This window comes from Aptenodytes forsteri, unplaced genomic scaffold, assembly GCF_000699145.1.
Source record: "Aptenodytes forsteri isolate BGI_AS27 unplaced genomic scaffold, ASM69914v1 Scaffold155, whole genome shotgun sequence".
In the NCBI taxonomy this organism is placed as follows: Eukaryota; Metazoa; Chordata; class Aves; order Sphenisciformes; family Spheniscidae; genus Aptenodytes; species Aptenodytes forsteri.
This window is the reverse complement of record NW_008794446.1, coordinates 8,071,100-8,092,967: the sequence shown is the minus strand read 5'-3', so window position 1 is coordinate 8,092,967 and position 21,868 is coordinate 8,071,100. Positions and strand designations below refer to the sequence as shown.

The 21,868-nt window shown below is 37.1% G+C and overlaps 1 protein-coding gene across 2 annotated transcripts in view; it reads left to right on the top strand.

Annotated features, from left to right (window-relative positions):
* Positions 1-21,868, top strand: part of CDK8 (cyclin dependent kinase 8) — a 68,564-nt gene that overhangs the window by 40,778 nt on the left and 5,918 nt on the right. The window contains exons 4-11 of one of the 2 annotated variants that reach the window (XM_019474852.1): positions 5,094-5,151; positions 7,939-8,070; positions 10,196-10,339; positions 12,425-12,494; positions 13,456-13,528; positions 19,883-19,980; positions 21,369-21,447; positions 21,570-21,725. In XM_019474852.1, coding sequence (XP_019330397.1) covers positions 5,094-5,151; positions 7,939-8,070; positions 10,196-10,339; positions 12,425-12,494; positions 13,456-13,528; positions 19,883-19,980; positions 21,369-21,447; positions 21,570-21,725 — 810 coding nt within the window. Of the gene's footprint in view, positions 1-5,093; positions 5,152-7,938; positions 8,071-10,195; positions 10,340-12,424; positions 12,495-13,455; positions 13,529-19,882; positions 19,981-21,368; positions 21,448-21,566; positions 21,726-21,868 lie in introns of both variants that reach the window. The other variant, XM_019474851.1, reaches the window with a different exon arrangement.

Sequence of the window (21,868 nt, the reverse complement as noted above, 5' to 3'; positions counted from 1 at the left end):
GATACTTTTTCAATTATCTTGGCTCATCACAGGTAGAAATGGGTGGGACGGTCAGTTCTGAAAATCGCTGGCACAGCCATAAACGATGCACAAATATTAGTGGTTAACAAAATCTTAAGTATGGGATTGTCCAAATGGCAATTGGTTAGGATGATACTAAAACCTTATTAAAAGGTGCATTAAAATGGAGGTATAAAGAGGGTGAGTCTGTTCATAAATACACATGGGACTACTGCAAACAGTTAATAAATGGGGAGGGGAAAGGTAGCATCTACATTATAATACCATATATAATTCAAAGCAATTTTGGTTACTCATTGATAGGTGTGTTTAAAATCAACCTTTGAAAACTTAATGAGTTCAGAAACAGCCTAGTAGCAAAAAATATGTGGAGTAATAGTTCCCACAGACCTGGTTTGATGCTAAAAGTAGTAACTATCAAAGATCACAATGGCTAAGCTGTCCAAAAATGCCAGGTTTTTTCTTCACTGCTTTGATGAGTAAGACTTAGTGGAAGGAGGATCCAGCAGCAGAATGCCTTCCCTGGAGCATGAAAAAATGTCCTGTGATTTCCAAACATCTAGTATGCGGACATAGAATAAGTAATCTCCCGCTCCTATGAATAACTTGCTGTGAGCAACAGGAATGCTGTCTTTTTTTGATATGATCACATCTCATCAAGACATAAATTGATATAATTTTCATGTTGTTTGCATTTTTATCTTCAAAATAGAAAACCAAATACATTCTAAAGTCTGAGTTTCCCCTCTGAATGAACACAAACATTTTCAGTGTATGTTAAGAAGTAGTATGTGGCTGCGTAAAAAAAAAAAAAGGAAAGAAGAAATAAGTAGCAGTCCTGCAGAAAAGATGTGAAGAAAATGCAGGGCTCATAACCTTAACATGAATCAATAGCCTTACACAGCGAGGCAAAACCAGATACCATACTGGGATTGTATAAAGTGGAAGATGCTGTGCAAGGCATGTAAAATGATCCCTCTGCTGTATTTAGCATTAGTGAAGCCTCGGCAGGAGCAGTGTGTAATTTGGAGCACTTGGGTTCAAGCAAATAGGTGGCCCAAGGCAGAACAGCTAGAGGGAAGCAACAAGAATGATCACACATCTAGAAAAAACATTTTCTAGATGTATGATCTAGAAAACATAGAAACAGGAAACACTGGGCAGAAGAGAGTTCTTTTAATCTAGGTGATTGGACTAAAAGAGATGCAGATCTTCAGAAGGGTAAGCAGTCCTTGCAGTGAAGGAGTGGTTGTCTACTCTTTCTGCTGATGTATAAGAGAAGAGGCAATAGGAGTAACCTCATTTGTTGTGTTAGAAGCAAAGGAAGAACACTGCAATAGAGAAGAGTGAAAGAGGAAGGATTGCCTGGGAATTGTGTAGCCTTCATCATCAGAGACGTTAGGATCGGGGTGAAGAGAGGGCGGTATCATATGTCAGGTCAGGCAGACGGAAGAAGGTGACTGCCTGAAGTTCTTCACAGATCTATGAACCTGTCGGTATAGCCTCTGGTTTTTTAGCTCCTTTATTTGAAATTAGCCGGCTTCTTAGGATTTCTGTTTGCGCTGTGCAAATAATGATTAAATTAGAAGTACCTAAAAATATTTCAGTAAGGATCTTTGTTGTCTCTTCCGTAGTAATAGTGATGAAATGCACAAGATTAGGATTTGTCTAGAAATCACACAAGGAGTCCTACAAAGCCATATCTAGGACAAGACAAGATTTAGTGCTGTGCCATGGTCACAAGGCCATTCTTCCCTGAGAATGAATTATTCCCCTGCTGCTGAGGTGGGCTGTTGGGGAGGGAAGGGTGATTTTTCTTAAATTTCGTTCTATGGGGTTGTCAGAAAGTTGTTTTGTTGGTCTCTGAAGTACTCGGCTGTACATCGCTGCATGGCTCTTCACATTCAGTTAAGGATCATAACAGCTTTCTCATTTGCATTTGTCAGGCATGAGCAAATTGTTTTACTTGAAAGCAAAAGTAAATATGCCTCTATTAGAACAAAAATGAGTGACTTTAAAAAGTTGATCATTTGTAGTATATTTTCAGAACACAATATAAAAATTGCTGAAAGATTTTTCTTTGCTTGCTCAGCCCAAGTGATTTGAATAAGCACTTTAAACTTTCATTTTCTCTGGATAATTAAAATTAAACTGAAATGTAACAAATTAAACTGAAGCTTGTCCAGATTTCTCCCTTCTGTTTCTAATGACTGCTTATTTTTCTTTGCAAATAAATTTCTAATATGTAATGAGTTGCCCAAAGAGACAAATCTGGGGAGTTGTTTTTTCTCCAGATGGTGGACCTGAGTCAAAGATACCTAACAAGAATTGCTGACCCACGTTTTGACTTTTGTTAGTGGACTTGAATGTGTTTCAGGGAGTTCTCAAAATGCTTATGTTTTAGGAACACCAATACTGTCTCTATACTGCTTTCTGGTAGATATTCCCCTATTGAATTGAAATATTGATTAATGGTCTTGTTTGGAAAATTCTTTCAACTAACAGTGTTGTTCCAGGCTACTAATGCAATGATTTTAGGAATGGGAACCTTCAGAATAAGACCTCTGATTTTAAATTTAATTTTTTTAATCTTTAACTGTGGTGTTGTATCTCTTTACAGTGATGTGACTATATCAATATTTTTGTCTGTAGTAAGAATCTTCTGTTTCAAACAGAGCTGTTTCAGTGAAGGGCCTTTGGCTCTAGAAAGAGGTGAACTGCTGTGAATGGTTATTCCAGATCGACTGAGGTTTTTTTTTTTTATTTTGTGGCTTTAGAAGACTCCTACACGGATTTCTAAACTGTCTGTATTTTTAAACTTTTTCTGTAAATCCTGAGAGGAAGAAAAATCTGAGTGTGAATCAAGCTGTAGCTACTTATTTGCTAACCAGTACTGTCTCATCTCTTTGTGCTTTCTCTTCTCATCTGTACCTACTTTGAACTTAGGGTAGAAGATCTTTGGGGCAGGAATTATTACCCAGTGCTGTGCTGATTAATCATCTGGTAGAATGGAGTCTTTGCATGAATATGGCTCCTTGTCCCTATCAAAATCCAAATAGTAAAATATTTTAAGGTAAAAACATAATGAGGATGTTATAAGCATTTTTGTAGAGTATTTTCAACCTGTGAAAATGCAGGGGGAGAAATGATACTTTAGGTCAATATATTATTTATCTGAAAAATTTTAGTGCCTGTGTAATGTATCGTTACCTCAACTAAAAACATTAATTAGGCATGTAGCTAACATTAACATCCCAGATATATTGAAGCAGCTTTTGTAAAAGATCTACATATTTTCTCTTTGAGTCACAGCATAGCAATAGAATGGTTTATGTGGTGAAATGATGTGTTTTCTTACCTAGCAGTTTGAATTGCTTTAAACTTCAACATTAACTCTGAATTTAAAGATTTATGCTGCTTGTTTATTTCTAGGACTTTTCTAGAAACAATAAAATCGAATGCTTTGTGAGCTGTATGCCCACATGCTGCATTTTTTAATGTGAATTAATACTTACCTGGAGTGTATGCCTTTATTAAAGAAAACAAAAAGTGGGGGGGATGGGGGTGTGTGTGTGGGACACAAGTTCTTCTGCATATCACTGAGCTAATGCGGCACAAGTTGGATCTGTTGTTGTTGCTGTTGGAAAGATAATGGGATATATCTTACCTCTTTGATCACAGTCAAGCTATGACATTTTCTTCTGTCTTCACCCTGCTCTCAGAGACGAGATGCAACACCTCAAATTCTTTTACATATTTTGTGTGTGCATTGTACAGTTTCAGAAATCCATGTTGGAGCCTTTCGTAAGCAGTAGTAATTAAGTTTCTCAAGGAAATTTTTCACTGGATTATTAGTTTTTTGCACCTTGTTTTACTCAATATGAAATACTACTAGATGGGTATCAAATTGTGGTCTTTTGTCTCTTTGAATGTGTTTACACCAGAGCCTGATAGATTCAGGAAGACCTGAGAATTTCCCAGAATACGTGTTTGGTAAATCACAGCAAGATATTAAGATTTATTATATTACCTTTTAGGTAGCCTAAACTATCTTGCTGGGGTATTTTTTTCTTCAGATCAATTTAAACAGGGAAATCAGAACAAGAGCTGTAACTCAGCCTTCTTACAATTCTTACACTTCACAATTGAATAGGAGCTCCTGTTTTGTCCAGGATTTACAGTATGAGTGAGTATCTAAATCACTCCATTTCAAAACAGGTCTAGCATAAATTTTCAGCTTTAGTTGTGAATTTCCTGACTTTTTTTCCCTCAAAAGAAGCACTGCAGGTTTGATTTGTATGAACAGTTTTAGCATTTGAGGAATCTTCCTCTCACTGCAGATGCCGAGACTGGTTTATGAGAAACAGGACGGCAGAAAATGTAGGATTAAGAAGTGAGTGGTTATGTTTCTAACCAGTTGAACTCTAGCTCAATTCTTTAACTCTCCTCCCTAGTAAAAGAAAGAAAGGGAAGTCAGAGAGAAAAATAATGTAAAGGCAATGCTTTCCAGTTTTGCAGCTGTCTGAATTGGTATACACTTGTAAATAGGAATAATTTAGATTATTTTTCTCTGCAATATAAAGTGATATGGTAATGTTTAATCTGCATCTCACTCGGGGTTGGTTTTTTTATGTAAAATGTGTCTGCAAACGTGCCTAATGACCCTTGGCAAAACGTCTTGTAGAGCTGGCTTCCCGTCCCTGTGCTGGGGGTGCAGGGTGGTGGGCAGCAACGGGACTGCCTCCTGCCAAAAGGATCTAGGGCAATTTTGGTAGAAATCTTGGCGACTCGGCGACTGCCAGCTCATGCGGGTTGAGGACAGACACCAGGGTGTCAGTTAGGGAGCATGGTGCTGGAGCACAGAAGCGCCAAAAAGAAACATGAGGAAGATGCAGTCAGGGAGAGCCTGTGTCTGGGTCCTTGCACAGCTTTACCATGACAGAGAAACTTGTCATTTTTGTCAAAACAAAGTTGGTTTAAAACTGGCAAAACAAAGCTTAACTAACTTTTCAGAGACTAATGTTTAGGTTTGTCGTGGTATATGTATTGTATATTTATTTTTTTTTCCACAGAAACCTGCTAATATTTTAGTTATGGGTGAAGGTCCTGAGCGAGGAAGAGTAAAAATTGGTATGTTTATATCTTTGATAAGTCCCAGTGTAGCATTTAAGTTAGAATGTTCTGAAGGTGCAGTTGTACCACCTAAAGTAGTCACTGTAATAGTAGTATGTGCCTGGGCACATTGCCTAAATGCTGTTTTCTGAGTGACTGGCTTCTTGATATTAGCCCCATGCACCAGTTGTGATGATGAAATGCTGTAGCCCCATCAATGAAAAGTGGAAAATGTCATTATATGTTGTTTAAGTGGGTGTTTATGTGGGGTGGGGGATTTTGATATGGGGATAAAGATGAGAGCTAGCTAGGGGAAAGGAGGAGAAAGAAATGGGATTTTAAAATTTCCTCCATTTACCCCTGTAATGCCATGACATTATCTTGCTGCTGCTTATAAAATCTAAATAGGGAACTACTCATTACTACAAACCTTAAATTTTATAATGGAATCAAAGGTGGCATTTAGCCTACAAAATGTTCTTGAAAGGGTAGACAGGTCCCTTGGAGATAAACGCAAGGGATCGTAAAGTTCAGAAAACACAGTAATCCAGCCAAAATGCTTAGTGAGAATTACTGCTAAATGCTCAAACTGGGGTGTACCAGCGTAGGAAGGACCCAACACTTTCCCCACTATTGTAACATTTTCTGGTGGGAGTTACTGTTCACAGTGAGAAGATAATTTGTAGAACTTCAGTTGTTTTAAATTAAAGTAAATAAATAAATATAAATTAACTGTAGTCTAACAGTAATAAGCTATACCACGCTGTGCATTAGCGTGGCAGCGCTTTGATAGCAGACTGCTAATGCACAGCCTACTTACATTTGTTACGGTAATGCAGCCCTGTTTGGAGGGGTTTTTTTAAAGCTAGTTCATCTTTTTCACTTCCCTCTGGCTTTCTTTATGAGATTATTCTTCTGCATTGTTGCTCTGTACTCTTACTGTTTTGTTTACCTGAACTATATTGTTAATCACTCGTATAATGATTCGGGGTAGGATTTTCTTGGAGCGTTCAGTGCTGCTCTAGTCCTTCCCTCGCCCTTTGAAATCCAAGGAGCAGACGAGCCAGGGCTGAACACTTCTGCAGATCCTACCCTGAAAGCTTTTAATGCCCTTCCGAGGTTTAAGGTTGACAGTAGAGATTGAGGTCTTCTCCATACAGAACAGGTACAGCACGGACAGCGGAAGGGAAAACTTCTTCCTATTACCTTATTCTTCACGGAGCGGTTGCTTCCAAAATTTAGAATGTAGGTCATCCTCTGGGCATGTTCACGTTCAACTGTGGTGGTGATATTTGCTGTACACAACTACTTGCTAGTAATTGCACATAGACCACCCATTTATTTCTTAATTGATAGTTTTGAATTAATTTGGGAATAAATTAGAGCACAACTAAATTTAGTCAGACTCTGTTAATGGACAGGTGAAAGATTCTGTATCGGACCACCAGTCCTCTGAGCCATCCGTTCCCAGTGGGGGAAGAGGGAGGGGGACCCTGGATTTCTGAGTGTGTTATCAAAATGTAGATTTTTGCTTTATTATTCTCTTAAGATATTACCACAGCAGGAAAAGAATGCAGAAGTTATACCCATACCAAGGGCTTCCACTTTTCTAGTGTAACTAATTTTTCTAAAAACTACATAACTGGTATTTAACTTAAAATAATTTTATAGGCTTTTTGTGTCATTTTGAGTCATAAATTCACTTTCTACCAACAATTTTCCTTATTTTTCATAGTTACTAGTGACTTGATCATATCTTGAGTAATCGATATTTTAATGTAGAAAACTGTAAAATGTTTCTCTTTTTAAATGCATTAAAACAATCATAAATAGGAATGCATATGAAAAAAAAATTATTAAGGATTGTGTAGTCAACTTAGAGACCCATATTTACACTGCATTTTTCCCTCAACCAGTGAGCTATAGCGTGTAGGTCCTCTTCCCTCAGAATGGCTACTCATCTCATTTCATTCGAGTCTTTCTCAGCATGTGTATATCCCTGCCCCACAGAGTCCCTCTTTCTTGGGATTTGGGGAGTGGTAGGTCGGGAAGGCATTTTGGTGGGAGAAGGTGCATATTTTAGTCTCTGCCCATTTTTTCCTGCATCACTTATATTTGGTAGTTCAGACAGCTTTCTAGGCAGTTGTATACTACCAGTTCTAAAAAACAGTTTTTAATGATGTAATGCCCCCAAACAGATTTTTAAAATCATGGCCTAACTGGTATTTAGTACTGGTATCTTGATACTGGAAATATGTCTTGACAGAAAATTAGCAGGGAGGCAGATGCTGTAGGCTTAGTTGCTGTTTTTGTGTAAAGGAAATCTCGCTACAGCTAACTTCATGAGGAAGGAGCTTTTGTGATGTGCACGTATGTATTATAAATCATTCTAACCTTTGCAGAACCTGCATTTTGCTCACATTTAAAATGCTGCTTCTTGAAAGACCATCCTGTAATAACGGAATATTTTACTAGAGAATATCAGGTAAAATGAATCAGGATTTACCAGTGTCCTGAGAGAAGTGAGTTGATGCGCTTTTTCAGAACAATGGTTAATTCTTTGTTCTAAATGGCTCATGTTAGTAATGATTTATAATGATATACTTTATAGGTGATGACATCCAGTAACTTCTACAAAAGCTTTAAGAAAATCTGCTCACAGAATTCATATCTGCTACAGTCTGTGTTTGTGTTTTATTTAGCACAGTGATGGTAGCGCTAACAAGTAAACTCAATCAGTTCATTTTAAAAAAAAAATCGGTAATTTTCCTCCAATTTTAAAGCACCTCTCTTTGAATTTTGCAGCTGACATGGGCTTTGCCCGATTATTTAATTCACCTTTGAAGCCTTTAGCAGACTTGGATCCAGTAGTTGTAACGTTCTGGTATCGAGCTCCAGAGTTGCTTCTCGGAGCAAGGCATTATACCAAAGCTATAGGTAAGTAAATTGGACAAAAACTTACTATTTTGGTTTTTATGCAGAGTGTACCCAAATAGTGAAGTATTGATAAATAGTACAAAGGACAGTAGCTGAGTTAAAGGTACGTTACTGATTTCTCGAAGAAATATTAAACTTTGACAAATTGTTTAGTTTACTACACTCTCTGGCTATATCTAGGAATGAAATATTACTGCGTTTTGGGTCCAAATGCCCTGCGATGCAACCTAAGTTTATATGGCTTTCACACAAGACTTTCTTAAATGCTGTTAGAGGCAATACAAAATACAGATGCATCTTCGAACTGTTAGTAGAATCCATATTTTGATGAGGCACAGTGCATAAATTTTATTGCAGAGTTTTTTTACCCAGTGTAGTAAGGAACGTACAGAATGGAGAATATATTTGCTGCACTGAAACTAAACTGTAAAAATAATCTGCGTTTTAGCCTCTCTGTGTGCCTTTTTCAAAGCATGACTGTGAACAGGAACTGCTTGAAGTAGTGAGATGTGGTCAGAGTCATGCAACAGGCTGGGCTCTGATGCTTCATCAGGCATATCCAGGAAAAAACAAACCTCACAGAATGCAGACGCTGTGAGGATGGCATTAGTTACATCAGCTTAATGCTGTGTCTTCCTCACCACTTAATTCATACTTACCAGTCTGAATTTTACCAGCTTTGGCATGGCACGGTTGGCTTCGCTCTGCCAGTCTCTGCTTTTGCCAGTTTGGGGGTAAGGGATCGCTGGCGGCAGGAGCAGTTGTGTGCTCTGGCGGTAGGATAGGGGGAATAGGCCAGTAGCAGAGTGGAGGGAGGTTCACCTTTAGTGGATGTGAATGGCTTTGCCATGGCAGGGAGGGAGACTGTAGGGAAGAGGACTGGGAAGTTTTTCTCTTGCTAGCTGGTTTAAAATATATGTTAAAGACTGGCAAGCATTTCTGGGGAAATAACTTCCCCTGCAACGCTCCACTTACTTTGCACAAACATGGATGTTTTATGTCAGCATACATGTTGTTGTTTCTGTAACCTGAAATTCTTTCCTCAGACCTTCGCCATTATTTTTTTAAGATCGTGTCAGTGTTTTTGTCAGAAATTCTAATGTTTATGACTTAAATGTATTTTCATTTACTTTTCTGTTAATACTGTATTTCTTTTCTGGATTAAATACATTTCTTTATATGTTCCTTTAAACTGCTTTTTTTGTTGTATTTGCATGTTCCTTCACTTTACTGGCATTTTCTTCTGCTTGCAGCAAGTGAAACTGCATGGACAGTCATATCCTTTAATACATAATTTTTTTCAGCATAGATAAAAACTGACTGTATACGAACACTGAGTAATGGGGTTATGCTCTCTGCATCATTTGCTTTTGTCCTTGTTCATGACCTTTTCTTGTTCATTCAAGGTTCAGTGTAGCATTACTTTATGTAAGTTAAAAATTGCATTTGTATATACTAGAAAAAAATCAGGAAAACAACTGGGAGCATTAAGGCTATCTGATTTTGCAGATTGGGACACAACAGTTAAAACAGAAAGGTGGGGGTTTTTTAAATGAATGTTATTAAAAAAAGGGGTGAGATACGTGGGCATGGAGCAATTTTCTTGTTACTCTCTTTCTGCGAGGTTTTATAGATAGCATTTGGCTTATTCCAATATCACTGCTTTTCAACTTGTATTTTTTGGGTCATTTAATACTTACTAAACCCAGTGGCTGATCAGAGAGGGCACATTTCTTGGCGGGGACGGTATGACAGTGAATGGGCAAGATGTTGGTTGGCTTTTCTTCATTTGTATTTTATGCGTGGACAGTTACCTGGATAGTTTCCTTCATTTTTTTTTCTTAATCAAATTAATTTTTTATGGCAATAAATGGTAACTACACTTTAGAAACCCCACAAAAACTTGTATGATACTCTCTCAGCTCCTGTGTAGTTACTGAATTGTGTACCTCTATCTGTAGCTAAAAGGAAAAGTTGAGGAAGTGTTGCACTTCTACAATAGAAACTTGAAATTTTCAATGCAGGGACCTTATCTCTGATAAGCTAAAAACTAACATTCTACCTCACCAAGATGCTTTTGGAAAGATTCATTTGATTTTTTTATTTGTGTTCTCCTTTTTTAAAGATATTTGGGCCATAGGGTGTATATTTGCAGAGCTGCTAACATCAGAGCCAATATTCCATTGTCGACAAGAAGATATCAAAACTAGTAATCCTTATCACCATGACCAGCTGGACAGAATATTCAATGTAATGGGATTTCCTGCAGGTACATACTGTATTTTTTTTATCACTGCTGTTCAAAGAAAGATATCTGTATTGCTTTCTTTGCATATGAAGGTGGCAGCTGATCAAAGCAACAAAGCTGTTAAAACACAATCTTTATTTCATGAGTTATAAATCTAGAATCTAATGGTCATATTAGATATTTTTCCTATTATTAATGATAGGATTAACTTTGTGTACACATATATCAATGTTTTATAATTTTAAAAGATCATGTTTAATGGTGGATGATTAAAAATCAGAAGGAATATTTCTGCATTTCTTCAGTACTGATTATAGATTTCGAAAGCGACTGATGATTGTATGAAACCAAACAAAAATCTGTACATTTAGTGAATATTATGCAGATGTTTAACTCATACTAAACTAAACATAGCATTTGGAAGTAGGGGAGGGTATTTCTTTTTTTTTTTTTTTAACCTGTTAGAAAGCTTGTGATATGGAGAAAATTTCTTTATTCCAAACCGGAACAAAGAACTGGTTGCATGAACCAAAACAAAGTACAATGTGGATATCACTTGTTGCATTTTCCCCTCAGTGTTGGTCATATCCTGTTTTTTCTACATGCTGTCTTGCATCTTTTCAGTTAATGCTTTGTCTTCTAGTGTTCACACGATAGCAGATGTCAGAATAACAGGGGCCTTATTTTTACTTTTTGGTCATCTTTCTCCTCACTGCTTGTGTTCCCTGCTGTTGCCCATTCACTGCTAATAATCTTTTTCTTTACTGTTCTGGTGGTCTTTCTTCTTCCTATCACATGAAGTTTATGGTCTTTGTTTGTGTGGTTCTAGAATTTTGTTATTAAATTCGCTCTTATTTTTCCCTTTGACTTTTTTTTGTCCTGTATGTACTTCATTGTTTCTATACTGCTGTGTGAGATTCCTGGAAGTGTTGCCTTTGCATATTAAGTACTTTTATTTTCTTGAAAATCCCCCTTAATTTTGCTTCTTTAAGCAATACTGTCCTTTTCTGCTTTTAGCCTAGAATTTTACTCTTTTCTTATGCTTTTCTTACTTCATTTGGGTTTTACATTGTCTTTGTGTAGCTTACATAAATGGATGATGCGCTCTCATTATTGTTTTCTGATTTGTTTAAATAATCCTGTCTAATGGTCTGCATTTGATTTTGGGAAGGTCTTTGGTTCTTACCAAGAAATATTATTTTTCATTTAATTGCAGGAAATTTTTTGCTTTTTAATTGACACTTGCCATATTTGAAACAATTTCACGTCTTTGGGATAGGGATAGGGAAAGAGGAGAATCGTTTATTTAAATAAATAATAATTAAATAATTAATCTCTGATTTATTTATTCACTTATGATTTTTAAGCTCCCAGTGTTCTGCAATTGGGATAAGACTTAGTAAAGATTTGACTTGAATCAAACTACTTGCCCACAGAGCCTTTTCAGGAGTTACAGAGCGTAATACATTTGAGGCTAGGTGCTGGTAGTGAGTTTTTTGTTTTATTTTTAAATCCATTTCAGGCTTTGTCTACACAGAGAAGTTGAGATGAAATATTCTTTGAGTGTGCAAATGTTACTTTTTCTTAACCTTTTGTTGGCTAACAGTATTTCTTTTAGGTTGAGACAGCACAGATTTACACATTACCCCGGGCATGTTCCTGTAACTAAAGACAGTGCTGTCAGAATGGAAAAATCTCTTAGAAGGAGACAGCATTTGCAGGAGTCTTGTGTACTCCTGTCCTGAGATCACGACTGTGCCTGAATAAATTAAATAACAGTCCTGAAGGGTGCAAGCACAATGGTTGACATGTTTTTCTTCTGTGTTGTCTTTTGGGCATATGGTGATCTTCATTGTAGCTGGCAGCTGTTTTTTAAAGTTCTTGAGTTAATCGGCACACAACTGGAACCTCTTAGGTGTTGGTAAGGTTTATTGTGAAGAAGTGATGGAGGAATATGAGCCAAGGAGTACAAAGAAATAAGTAACTGCAATGTTAGAGAAGCAGACTAAAAAAAAAAAAAATCAGGGCTACGGAGATACTTGGAAAGCCTTTGTTTTACTTGGGGGGGAAAAGAAAAAAAATTATTAATAAATACTGATTTTGCAGATAAAGATTGGGAAGACATAAAAAAGATGCCCGAACATTCAACCTTAATGAAAGATTTCCGGAGAAACACGTAAGTCTGTGTTGGGTTGAGCTTTCTTAACAAAGCATATTGTACTTCTCCCTCTTACCCTAAATTTCTTGTAGTTCAGGTTGTTTTCTATGTAGATGCCAAACAAGGACTATGAAATGGTTATGACTTAGATTGTGAAAAAAGAAAAATAAAGTTGTTTCGTAATGGTAAACTTGGGACTGTTGAGGTGGTGTGAATCAGAAGAGTAGCCAGTCTGGAAATGGTAAGGTGGCAGGTGTGGAACCAGTGATGCCAGTAAGACCCCACACAGCTCTGAAGATTGCAAAGCGCAGTTGGTCGCAGCTGTTTCCAAATCTGTGGTACTGGAGATGATTTTTCTGTGATAGCTGCAGAAAAGGGATCTGGTAACTTTATACTGTTTCCAGCAAACAGCGGGTGTAATTGTCAGGTTTGGTGTCTAGGGTAGCTTATGGAGGCTAAAGAAAAGAATACCTTTCAGTTTTGCTGTCATGTTGCCAGTCTCTAATACCTGCACTTAAGACCCCACCCTGTTGCCTTGTTTCCATGCTGAGGGATTTGGGGCTGTACTGTTACATACATCTCTTGCATCTGCCATGCTATTGTAACCATTTAGAAACCTTATTTCCGAGCTTCTCTTCAAAAAATTGAATTCATGGATGTTCTTGTAGCAACCTGTACATTGCAGGAGAGTGTTAAGATGGGCTTAGTATTTATCTCCATGTTTACTGGCATTAGAAATACACAGAATGGAACTGTATAGTAGTGTTTTTACAAGCATGTGAGGGAAAGAGTTGCATTTCTGTAGTGTCTGAATGATTTTTAAGCAATCTCTGGTGTTGGTAGTTGTGGTTTTTCCCTGCTTAGTGGATTAGCAATGGAGACTAAACTATTCTTACTAATATGTTTTGTGGCTACTAAGAAAGCTGTGCGCTGTTGGTGATTTGCATATTAGAAGTATCACATTTCTTTCCTTTTTTAGGTATACCAACTGCAGCCTTATCAAATATATGGAAAAACATAAAGTTAAACCAGATAGTAAGGCATTCCACTTGGTAAGTTCCTGCATGCATAAAAAAATCCAACCCCTTGTATAAATTACAGTTGTTCAAAGTGAGAGTTGAGCTGGTGTCAAGTACACTGTGACTAACTTTATTTTATAAACATTATACCTTATTTTGTAAAAAAAGTTAGGAATAACTGACACTCTGCAATCTGAGAATTGCAAAACCACTTTATCTTCTCACATTGATAAAATGATTCTGTGAGTCATTCACTGGATTAGTTTCTGTATCAAGTATATCAGAAGTTTTCAGTCTTTAAGTCACGTTTAGTTTGTAATTATATTTGCAGTGTTGCTGCAACTCAGCCATTTTGCTGCTTTGCATACTTTTAATAGCCTATTTTTTATTTAAAAAAAAATCCTGATTGCCTAATTTTTTACATATTCATTATTAAGCTTACGTCTTACCGACTGAAAACCAAAAATACTTGAGACTTGAACATGTAGTTTGAAAAATTTTAGTATGTCTTCCTGGTGCACTAATCCTTTGTAGCTTTCTTATGAAAACACCCTAGTACTCTTACAACAATGATTTTCTCTCTAGAACGTATAACTTTTTTTTTTATGAAGACTCCCGTTAAAATGATACACTTGCTCAGCCCTGGAAGTGCCTGCGTTATGTTGTTTCAGAAATTACTGTATTGGGCCTTTTCTTCTGTGTTTTAAAGAACATTCAAGTCTCTAAAATAAACTTTATATATATATATGTGTGGAGAAGAAAGAAGTTAAGTATATCTCGTCTCCCTGAATGGACATTCTCCTTATCTTGATGTTTCCAGCTCAGATTAAATGTTTTCGGGCTAGAATTATAAGGTAAATATATTATTTGCGGGGCAGGAGTGAGGGAAGAAAACAGGAAGCTTTTTGATCTTGGATATGAGAGGAATAAATTGGAGAAAAGGGAAGATGGTTAAGAGGCCTGGGTGTCTGAGGACATGTGGCTTTTGTTCAAGTCGTTGGAAGCTGTGTCTTCTCTGATAATCAGTCCCAAGGGTTTTTAAGCAGCCATCATTTTCTGTTCAGTACTTTTTTCCTCCATATAAATTTTTGAATTTATCCTTCAGTCAGAGTAGCTCTGAGGCAATATTCTTCTTGTGGCATACTGCATGAGCATTTTTGAATGAGGGTTTCCAAGCAGAGGAGTTATACTGCAACCGGTCTAAAATAGAATGTATATTCAAGGTTCAGATCAAACCAAAGTATAATCGGGTGAATCAAGTAATCATTGCAAGAAGTTACCTGGCGGTGGTACCATTATGCATCGTTTACTGTGAAGTGTGTCTGCTCTCTAAAGTTAAAAGTTGGTGAAATACTAGAGAAGTTTACATAAGCAGGGAAACTAGTCCTCTCTGGTAGAGATTTTGGATTTTTAATGGATTTTTATATCAAAGTAGAACTGAAAGCTGCTAATCAGTCAATATATTTGTATGTAATGCATAAATAATTTATTTTAATATGTGAAGAGCTGAAGTGCCTATTATGCACAGGCAAAGCAGTCTGTCCATTTTGCTCATCATTAATCCAGTTACCATGTAGCTATTTATAACAGAGCTTCATAAATGCATTTTTAGTATTTACCAAAATGTTCTATATTTTAGCCTAAGAATATACACTTTAAAAAAGATATATTTGATATAGCAAGTACAAAATATCTAATATTCCTATCAAAGCCTAAATAATATTTGTGAAAATTTTATTATTAAGTAATTCAACAAGCAAAAAACAATGAACATGAGGTGTCTGTTGAATATGATGTTTTGCATAGGATGGTGTTTGGATATAAAAACTTATCCTTGGACTCTGAGAGAAGCAAATTAATTGAGTGAATTTGCAGATCTTTCTCATCTGCCACTCTAGGCAGGTGTTCCACAAAATTACGCAAATGCACACATCAGTACTTACCTTCCTAACTCCACCTTCTTTGAGAACAAACATGATGCTTGTCATCTACAAGTTTGACTTTTGACATATTTGGAGTCTAAAACTCTCAAAATTACGCTCATGTTGCTGTACCAAAATCTGAAAGTGGCTAACTGTCACTAGTGGTGAATAGCTGAGAAAACTCAGTCAATTCTGCCTGCTAAAATCAGTCACATTAGATTTTCATATCATATCTAGGCTATCTGAGGTAAGAACCTTCTCCATGCAACAGCCTGTGTAACATGGCCAGTCACTTGATCTTCAAGTAACGCAAGTGCTTTTCTCCTCCCTCAATTGCTCAACTATTTCTTTCTCACTATGCTCCGGTCTGATGGTTTAACACCAAGCTCAGGTAAAATTGAGTAGTTCAGGCTGTGCTGTACATCTGGCAGTCCATAAAAAAGACTTTCTCTGAATGAACTAGCTTCTATTAAGAGCTGTGAGTGCTCTGGCCAAACTGACCAGAAATTTCTCAGCCGCTCTCCCAGTCTTTCAATTTTAGAAATTGTTTTAAATAGAACAACAAAGTTAGACACAGAATAATCACATGAGAATAGCTTAAAACACTTACTACAGCGTTTTCTCTTCTCCCTGTGGTATCACGACAGGGTGATAACTGTTTGAATGTCTTCAACATTTTTATTCAGCATGTTTGTATTTATACCAAAAAGCAGTGGTTACATTAAAATGCAAAACCAAGGAATGGTGTCCTTTACCAGGTCACTACCACCCCTCCATCCTTGGTCATACCTGTTAATACTGAACAAGAGGACCAGGAGGTGACTTTGAGCGTGGACCCCTGACGGAGCACGCTGCTCAACTGCTACCTTACCCACTCACTCTGGTTTGGACCTCTACCCACCTTCCCCTCAACAAGACTGGTAGCGAGAGAGAGCCCTTCATGCGATTGAGATGGCGTCAGTGTCACGCAAGCTAGAAAGCAGGTTATTTAGTCATGTAGACATAGCCATCTTCTTTTGTATCTCCCATAGATACAGATTGTGAGCTAAGTACTGTGAAATTTATTGTCAGTTAGCTCTAATAGGATCCCCTCAGTTTTCTGATAACTGCTGTCTGTCAGAACAATTCAATGAAAATCAGATATGTTCAGGGGCTGTCAAAACCAGAAGGTGTCTTAGGTTTGCGCTCTCACTGTTTGAGGCTAGACTGAACTCCAGATGAATGCCTTAGGCCGCTCCACCAGAGCCTGAACAAGTTCAGCGAATCTCTGGGTACCAGTTCTTCCAGAGATACTCCAAGATCTTACTCTTCCACAAGCTGTCTCACAGCCTTTTACTCTCTGCATCAGAACAGATAAAAAACCTGTTTACATCTACTATTGTAAAAATATGCCAGAACTAATAATTCCAGGACTAGTAAATCCAGAGATTGTTGTCATTGCCAAAAATTAAATGTTTTGATTTCCCAACTTGAATTAACCAGATTTTTTCCCTCTTTACCGACATTCATGCACATGGTCTCTTTTCACATGCAGAGCTGATGTGTTACATGAGACAACTTTGGCTCCTTCCTGCTTTTGCAGCTTACATTTTTTTCCACTTTCACTTTCCTGATTTTTTTTTTCTACTTATTTGTTTATGCCCTAGAAAATGGGTACGCAGCTGCTGCTCCTGGTTCATTGAGTGATACTCCATCATCCATTTGGTTACTTTGGTCCATATCAGCTGTAGTGATTGTCCCATTCATTGCTGATGTATAACGTTTACTGCATTTTTATTATGTCATTCAGCCAGGTGATCTTTTAATTGAACAGTTTTTGAAATAGAAAATATTTGTAATAATAGGTGGAAGATTCACTTCCGTGCTGGCACCTGAACAAGGGAGCAAAATAGGAATTTTGATCCCCTGTGTGATAATGGTTGCACAATCATTAAACTTTTCTTGTGGTTTCTGTTTTCTGTTACTGATTATGACCAAGTTTGTTCACATCTTGTCAGCATGTGATGGACAGCTTTATAGCGTAATTGCCAGAAATGGTGCCAGAATTTTGCAATGTTTTTTGATTGTGATGTTTTTCAGCATGTTGGCAATTCTTTCTCATTTTTTGCCTTCCTCTTTTCTGGCTCCTGGGATTGCATTTTGAGCTTTTGAGAGAACAAGAATTGTTCTGTTCAAACTGATATTCTACAAAGACTACATGCAGACTCAGAGAGTCAGAATAACTTACTATGAGTCTGTGTTGATGATGTGAAAAACAAAACTGGATTTGATGCTGGTAATACGTATTCATTATGTTCTTAACCATGCCATTAAAACTGAAGGCTGAGGAGACAAAACGTACTTTGTAACTTTAGCTATCTGCAGCGTGGAGGTTGTATATGCTCACTTAATAGCTAGTGAAAGGGGATGACCAGTTCAGATGTAGATCATGACACTGGATCTTTATATAAAGGTGAATTTAATCCCATGAAAAGTATGAATAACAAATGTGAAATGAATATTATTTGCATATGTAGTTTCTGCATATCTTGTTAGATCCATGATTAAAAAAAAAAAGCTATAGGTTGAAAGTGTAGCATTTCTTTTAAAGATCATTGTCTTTGACAAAACATCAGGGTGTAGTTTTGCCTTGGATGCTGTATTCCATGGTGAAACATGAATACTCACTATTTTCCTTTTTCTGTGTAGTATCTGAAGCTCCTTCTGCCCGTATGTGTTGCATTGTTAAATGCTGGGTGGATGGGAAGAAATATATGCATGTACACCAGACCTTTTGAATAAGAAACACTTACTTCTAGAATGTATCACTGCTATTTCAGTGCTAGAGTTAAATAAAATCACTCTGGACTGCTGTACCTAAAACGGAGAAAAATCTTCATACACGTGGAGAGAGCATGATGTTTCTAATGTGTTTTTTATTGAAAATCACTGTTGAGATGCTGCAGTGACAAATGTATAAAGTCCAGCCAGCTTCCGAAATGTTCACATAGGTGCCAATGAGAGCGGAAGAGTGAAAACAGCTTTTAGAGTTACCTTTCAATCTTTATTGTTGTGCTGAATTTAGACTTCCTGTCTGTTATTGGTATTTGAATTTACTCAAGATGAGTTGCTGGCTATGTATCCTAAGCATTTCTCATAGCATGTACATCTAAGTAGCAATGTTTATAACTTTTTATACAAATTTTTCACTTCGCTTTGGTTAGGTCAGTTTTATTAAATTTTCATTTGTGTATTACCATAGGATTTTTGCTCTGCTGCCTGTTACTGAAACATCTTGTGTGCTGTTTTTTTTAAAGTTAGGCATTGGGCAAATACCTAGCGTGCTTCTTAGCCCTCTGTTTACCCTTCCCAATGAGAGTAAGATGTACTTTCTCAAAGGGTAAGGTTTTGCTGGATTTTTAGTTGAACTGAGTTCAACTATTTTGTAACATACTGTACTTTGCTTTGTCTTCTGCATATTTATACTTTGTGGTCTTCTTAATTGTCTTTAAACAACACAGGCATTTTGGAAAGAACTTTTTTCCTGTAGTTGATACCTGATTCATCAGTTGTTACAAAGATAGAGGCTGAGGTCTTACACTGATAGTCAAAGAGCACCGGAGCTCAGACTTGATGTGCTCATGGAGGAGGTAGTTTATCCAACTTCCTTAGAGTATTTTGCATCATGTCATGCAAAAAATCAACTAAAATTCACGATTTTGCACAACTGCTCTTTTGAGCAGCATGTAGCACACAGATGTGTCTGAGAGTCCATATTTGTCAGGATAAACAAGCACATACTGGAACGGGTGTTAAAAAGTTATCTGGCCAGGTGGGTTTTTTGAATGTGTTGATTACCACTTTACAGCATAAAACAAGCACATACTGGAACGGGTGTTAAAAAGTTATCTGGCCAGGTGGGTTTTTTGAATGTGTTGAATACCACTTCTACAGCATAAAGATTTTCTAAGGAGTGACTTAATATAACATCTTTGAAATACTATGGATGACAATGGAGATGTACTAATATGACAATACTAAATAACGAGCAATAACGGACATGGAATCACTTTTGTTTATTAATTGCTAAGAATTATTTGAATTTAGATGGATATAATGTTGCTTCCTGTTAAGTGCAGTGTAGTTGCAGAAACCAGGCTGAATATGTGCATGTTGCGTCCTTTTGTGGGAAGTGAACAGACCATTAAAGCTGCTGGTACGTCGTGGAAACTCTTTGAATGTTTTTGTTAGAACATTTGTGACTGGAACTAACTGAGTGTCCTGGGCTTTGCAAGTAAAAATAGGTGTTCTTCAATGGGGAATGGAGTTGTTATTTTAACAAGAGAGAAGAATGTGGTTATGCTATTTATGGTTAGGGTTTTGAGTTCAGACACATTTGTATCAGCTTGTCTTTCAGGAATAATACAGTGACGTTTCTGTAAACAGTTTTGGTAATGCAGAGCTTTTTATCTTTTATTTTGTGTAGCTTCAGAAGTTGCTCACTATGGATCCAATAAAGAGAATTACCTCAGAACAGGCTATGCAGGATCCCTATTTCTTAGAAGATCCTCTTCCCACATCCGAGTAAGTGGTCAGTCTAATAACCTATCAGTACATCCAGAGATGCTTTAGAAATGCGTGCTTTCTCTCTGCTATAAATATGTTTGTGAATATTGAGCTGAATACTTAGTGTCTAACAACCAAAGAAACTATAACCACTAAAACGCCATTTGTGGTTTTTAAAATTAAGTAGCATTCTTATTAATCTCTTGCTTTACGGAACTTCGATCCTATTAGTTGCAGCACTAATCTTGTTATTCACTGACGCGTTGATTATGCATGCTACAGATCTTTGTAGACAACGGCTAAGTGCCCACAGGTCCACTTCTCTGCTCCAGAATGCCAGATGACACTCTCTAATTAGTTTACATTTTTCTGTCTTAGCCTTTGTTGTAAATTCAGTGGGTGGGGGAAGTCAACTCTGTGTCTCTGTGCTGTCATCCTTAACAACTTAAATCCATTTTCTGTAGACACTCCTCTTTTTTGCTTGCGCAGGGAGATTTACAAAAGGAAGAAAATTTAGGGACAATAATTCATTAAAAATGAACCCACCCCCCACCCCAAAGACTAGCCAGAGAGCATGATTGCACATCTTTTTAGGAAAACTATTAGCACATCGTGTGTATGATTCTCTACCATTATCTAGAGAAGAATTTATAAAATACGGTATGTATATTTATAAACAATTAATTAAAAATGACATGATTTCACTAAAACCTACTGGGTTATTTATAATGGCTCCTGACCTCTCTCTGTGATTTAATGTTGTCATGTGAATGATGTACTTCTGCAGAAACTGCTTTTAGGACAGTGTTTGGGTTTTTTCTCAACTTTAGGGTGGCATTTTAATGTGAATACACAATGTGTAATGCTAACAGGTGTACAGAGACTTTATTATAAATACATTCTACTGATTAAGGACAGGTAAATATTAGCTTGCACTAGCAGTAGCAAATTCATGTGGGCCATGAGATAAGAACTTACAGATGAAAATTCTAGTTATTTTTAAACTTTCTTCCAGGTGGTTTTATTAATAGTCAGTGAGTTTCCAGGGGTATTTTTAGTTAGTCCTGAGATTGTGGTTTACGCTATAGCTGGATTAAGATAGCTCTTTGTGCCCTTGCAGATATCTAACAGGTGGTGTACCTTTCCAGCCACCCGGCTGGTCACCAGTTATCAGAAACCGTGAAAACTATTAGGAGTTTAGATGAGTGTATAAGAGGCAACTGAAGATTAAAAACAAATGTGAATAGGTTTACTAAGTTTAGAATATGATGAAAGTAAGACAGGGAAAACCTCCATTATTAGGCTGTGGTTCAGGCAACTTGAAACTAGCATGGGTGAAGTATGAATCTTACAGGTCTAACCCTTCTGTTCTAATACAGTGATAAATAGACTTTTTTGGGGGGCAGTGTTTTTGCAGGTTGTCAAATCCCTTACCCAAAACGAGAATTTTTAACAGAAGAAGAACCAGATGATAAAGGAGACAAAGTAAGTACTGGAAGAACAGTATCACCATGCTTCACTGGCTTTCACACTATTTCCTGTTTTCATGTTATTTCACGTACTGCTTTTGAGTTGAAATTTTTCTTTGTGTTTAAACAATTGAGAAGAACCAGCAGCAGCAGCAGGGCAATAACCATACTAATGGAACTGGTCATCCAGGGAACCAAGACAACAGTCACACACAGGGACCCCCACTGAAAAAAGTGAGAGTTGTTCCTCCTACCACTACCTCAGGTGGACTTATTATGACCTCAGACTATCAGGTATTTGTTTTATTCATACGTTGTATATTTGGTTCTCATGTTTGCAACGGTGTTTCTTTAAGCTAAAAAAGTGATTCTGTAAATGTCATTGTATTAACGTTTGGGGTTTGTTTTTTTTTCATCTTTCAGATGCTTTTTCAGAC